The sequence below is a fragment of the Otolemur garnettii genome, unplaced genomic scaffold (genome assembly GCF_000181295.1).
Source record: "Otolemur garnettii isolate 467f Iridium unplaced genomic scaffold, OtoGar3 scaffold00015, whole genome shotgun sequence".
Taxonomy (NCBI): domain Eukaryota; kingdom Metazoa; phylum Chordata; class Mammalia; order Primates; family Galagidae; genus Otolemur; species Otolemur garnettii.
Genome location: NW_003852410.1, coordinates 6,285,598 through 6,290,359, shown reverse-complemented (window position 1 = coordinate 6,290,359; position 4,762 = coordinate 6,285,598). Strand labels below are relative to the sequence as shown.

The window sequence follows — 4,762 nt, the reverse complement described above, 5'->3', positions numbered from 1 at the left end:
CCGGGCTGGGGATTCGAACCCGCCACCTTAGGTGTACGTGGCTGGCGCCTTAGCCGGTTGAGCTATAGGCGCCGAGCCTTTTTTTTTTTTCTTGAGATAGAGTCTCATTCTGTCTCTCTGGCTAGAGTACAATAGAGTGCAGTGTTGTCATCAGAACTCACTGAAACTCCAGAGCTCAAGTCTACCCGCCTTGGCCTCCCAAGTTCTACTTCCTTTATTTTTCCTTTTAAGTATAGTTTTGGTTGATGTGTTTTTTAAAATGTTAACACAGCTGGGAGTGGTGGCTAATGCCTGTAATCCCAGCTACTCGGGAGGTTGAGGCAAGAGACTCACTTGAGCCCGAGAGTCTGAGGTTGTTATAACCTATGATGCCACGGCACTCTTCTAGGGCAATAAAGTGACACACTGTCTCAAAGGAAAAAAATATGTTGACACAATCATGATCACTTTTATTTATATTAAGCATCATAATTCTCAGGAATTTCACATACATGATTTATGTGTGAAAATATGTTCATGATATCAAAATCAGACATAACCAAAGTTGGCCAAGAGAAAAGACACACAAATGGTCAGTAAACATGATTAAAGATGTTCAACAGCCTGGGTGTGGGCGCTCATGCCTGTTGAGCACTCTAGGAAATCCAGGTAGGAAGATCACTTAGGTCAGGAGATAAGCCTGAGAAAAAGTAACATCCTGTCTCAATCAAAAATAGAAAAAATTAGCTGGGGCTGGGCATGGTGGCTCATGCCTGTAATCCTAGCATTCTGGGAGGCCCAGGCAGGTGAATAGCATGAGCTCATGAGTTTGAGACCAGCCTGAGCAAAAGCAAGACTCCCGTCTCTACTAAACATAGAAAAACTGAGGCAAGAAGATTGTTTTACCCCAAGAGTTGGAGATTGCTGTGAGCTTTGAGCCACGCACTCTACCCAGGGCAACAGCTTGAGACTCTGTCTCCAAAAAAAAGAAAGAAAAGATGAACTTTATCACAGCATTCAAAAGAAAGAATATGGCGAGAAATGTGTAAGACAGGAGAATTATGATATATTACTGAAGGATATAAAAAGTTGGAATCATCCAGTAGATAGAACCATGTGCCTGGATGGAGAAATGGAATACTGGTTCAATATTGAGTTTATAAAGGGCATTTCTTCTCAAATTAATACATTTAATATAATTCTAGTGTGAGTGGGGGGGGGTGGATGAAATACAAAAATTTTAAGAAGACAAAAAATATAGCTGGGCATTGTGACGGGTGCCTGTAGTCTAAGCTACTCGGGAGGGGCTGGGTTTGAACCCGCCACCTCTGGTATATGGGGCCGGCCCCCTACTGCGCCTGTGGCTCACGCTTATAATCTGAGCACTCTGGGAGGCTAAGGTGGGTGGATCGCCTGAGCTCATGAGTTTAAGACCAGCCCGAGCCAGAGCAAGACCCAGTCTAAAAAAATAGCTGGGTGTTGTGGTGGGCCCCTGTGTCCCAGCTACTTGGGAGGCTGATGCAAGGGCATCACTTGAGTCCAAGAGTTTGAGGTTGCTGTGAGCTGTGATGTCTACTGAGGGCAACAAAATGAGACTCTTATCTCAAAAAAAAAAAAATTAAATGTAAATAAAAAACTTTCTACTTCAGATTTTCTTCTTTCTGTGTAAAAATGTAGGAGAATTTATGAATTTCATAATGTATTTATAGTGTAAAAAAATTACCTTAGTTTAAAGTATCTTTTTTAATGGGACAGCTTTTTTTTTTTTTCTTTTATAGATAGAGTTTTAGTTTGTCACTGTCGGTAAAGTGCTGTGGCATCACAGCTCACAGCAACCTCCAGCTCTTGGGCTTAGGCGATTGTCTTGCCTCAGCCTCCTGAGTAGCTGGGATTACAGGCACCTGCCACAAAGCCCGGCTATTCTGTTGTTGTTGTTGCAGTTGGCCAGGGCTGGGTTTCAAATCCACCACCCTTTGTATATGGGGCCGGCACCCTACTCTGAGCCACAGGCGCCGCCTGGGACAGTATGTTTTGAAATTAACAAAATAATTTACCTTTTCAAGAATTATGGCTATAAGGAACATTTTCTTAAAGTAGATTATTATTATTAACCCTACAAAAAGAATAATTCACTACAGTGGGCACCAGTGCAGTGTTGATGCTAGAAGGTTTTGCACTGTTAGTAAGTATTTATAAATATTGATCTAACTTCAAATACTTTATTTTGTTCAGTCAGGTCAATTCAGTGAAGATATGATACCCACAGTGGGCTTCAACATGAGGAAAGTAACTAAAGGTAACGTCACAATAAAGGTACGTCAGCTTCTTGCCATACTTGCTTTCAGTTGTTAGCAAGGAGTATTTTATTTGGAATGTGGTATTATATTATTTTATGAATAATATTTTATGTTGAAAAATAATATTTAAAATTTTGGTAATTTAGTATTATATTTATGGCAGCAAATTCTGTATTCCAGTTTTTCTTTTCTTTACTACTAAGTCCTAAAAGTGAAAATACAAAATTGGAAAAAGTTAACTAGTTGTTTAACTAGTTTTATGTTTAGAATGAGTTAGACAAGTTTAAATCATAGATTGTTAGACTGTTTATTGGGGGCAGTATTTTAGCATTTTTGGTATTGTTTTGTTTTTGACTATTTTATGGACATTTACTTCTATGGCCTGAGCCTTAGTGGCCCCTTTGCCCAACTCTGTGGTTCACAGAAGCTGTTCACTAAACTCTTTCCGTGGCTCACCTAATGAAGCTCTGAATTAGTCCTGTGTGTGTCTGTGAATGTTACCAGTATATATAGTTAAATTGCTTCACGCAGGTCTGTACCACGACTTGAGACATTTATGTACCCTAGTGCTCAGTGTGCATCCAGCATGAATAGGCATAATAATAAAATTATGCTGGACAGTGACTTTCATACAGGCAATTTTATACAAGAAAAACACCTAGGTAGGAATATTGGCCATTTGTTCACAGTGTAATTTCAAAAATTGGATATTAATGTATACCAAATCAGATAACTAAAATTTTATAGATTCTGAACTGTTATTTTTCTGCATTAAACTGTATTTAAATCTGGATGACATTTGGTTCTTAGCTTATGGGTTAGTAGGCAAAGGAAGTATTGTTGTGCATAAGCCAAATCTTTGCTCTAATAGAATTTTAGATTGAATGCAAACATACAAAATACAGACTTCAAGTTTAGGAATGGCACCAAGAATTCCCAGAGTAAAAGGTTGTTTGAACTCAGGTTTTTCAGGAGCACGCTGGCTGTAACATTACAGAAATGCGTATATCTTCCTGGTCTTTGATCTCTTCTATTGCTACTTCCCCTGTCAGTGAATTTATTTCAAGTATCTTTATTAAGAATTGTATTGTCTTGATTTGAAGATCTGGGACATAGGAGGACAGCCCCGATTTCGGAGCATGTGGGAACGGTATTGCAGAGGAGTCAATGCTATTGTGTAAGCGTTTCTTTCTTTCTTTCTTTCTTTCTTTTTTTTAAGTCAATTTAGGCTTCAAGTTTTTTGGACTTCTGTTAGGCTCAATTTTTAATCTAAAGCAATAAAAATCTTGCTTAGCTAATATCTTGGTGTAATTCCATTAACATAAAAATTATCTGTGGAATGAGAACTTTATGTTTTTTACTTATGTAGCTTAGAGCTGAGGGACGTATTAGTACATGTTTTATTATCATGTATTAGCCTCTAGGAACAGTATAGTTAAAGTATGAGTGCTGAGCCTTTCTTTGTCCAGGACTTAGTTTATTTTGCTTAACTATTTCATTAACATAAATCTTAAGAAAATAAAAAATCTGTAATCCTAATTGATGTCATCAAGACATATGGAGAAGGAATATTCAGATCACTTCATTATTTTTTTAAAGTTACATGATAGATGCTGCAGATCGTGAAAAGATAGAAGCCTCTCGAAATGAGCTGCATAATCTTCTAGATAAACCACAGTTACAAGGAATTCCAGTAAGTATGGAGTATTTGTTATTTTACATTTGAAATTACACAGTTATAGTAATTATGTTTGAAATCAATAAAATGTTTTCTTAATGTCTGGAAGGCTTATGTTTACTAAGGATCTGCCATATACTGAGCATTGTGCTATTTATGAATTTCTTAATCAAATTATATACTAAATTACCATGCAGCAGAAGTGGTTCGTAGTCCCAAAGATACAGTGGTGAACAGAAATCAGTACAAACATACTTATGCTGTCATGGACCTTACAGTTGATTAGGAAAGCTAGACGATCTGAAAATATTTGAATAATACAGCTCTGATAAATGCCTGGAAGAAAGGGACAAGAAACTACAAGGATTCTGTTAGAAAGGAGATTTGATCTAGTTTGGGGGAGTAGGAAGGATTTTCTGAGGAAGTAAAGCTTGTACTGAGATCTGAGGGATGTGATGGTTGGAGAGGAAGAGAGTTCCAGGCAAAGGCCTTCTGGTAGGTGGAAGTGGGGCATGGAGGAGGCCCGTGTTCCAAAGCACAGAGCAGTCATTGTATGTGGTAGGGTAGAGTGTGGCATGCCATGCACAGCTGGGACACTAGAGGAGGCTCTCTGCTAGGCAGAACTGTGTGGGAATGCAGTGAAGTGTTTTAAATGGTCAGATAGGGGAGTACCTGTGGCTCAAAGGAGTAGGATGTTGGCCCCATATATCAGAGGTGGTGGGTTCAAACCCAGCCCTGGCCAAAAACTGCAAAAAAAAAAAAAAAAATCAAATAAAAGCCTTTACTCTTCTGAATGACTTTTCTAACC

The 4,762-nt window shown here is 38.5% G+C and overlaps 1 protein-coding gene across 1 annotated transcript in view; it reads left to right on the top strand.

The window, feature by feature from the left end:
* ARL8B (ADP ribosylation factor like GTPase 8B) overlaps nucleotides 1-4,762 on the top strand; it is a 41,244-nt gene that overhangs the window by 28,053 nt on the left and 8,429 nt on the right. Inside the window, exons 2-4 of the mRNA XM_003785477.2 lie at nucleotides 2,212-2,292; nucleotides 3,380-3,453; nucleotides 3,876-3,969. Coding sequence (XP_003785525.1) covers nucleotides 2,212-2,292; nucleotides 3,380-3,453; nucleotides 3,876-3,969 — 249 coding nt within the window. The remainder of the gene's footprint in view (nucleotides 1-2,211; nucleotides 2,293-3,379; nucleotides 3,454-3,875; nucleotides 3,970-4,762) is intronic.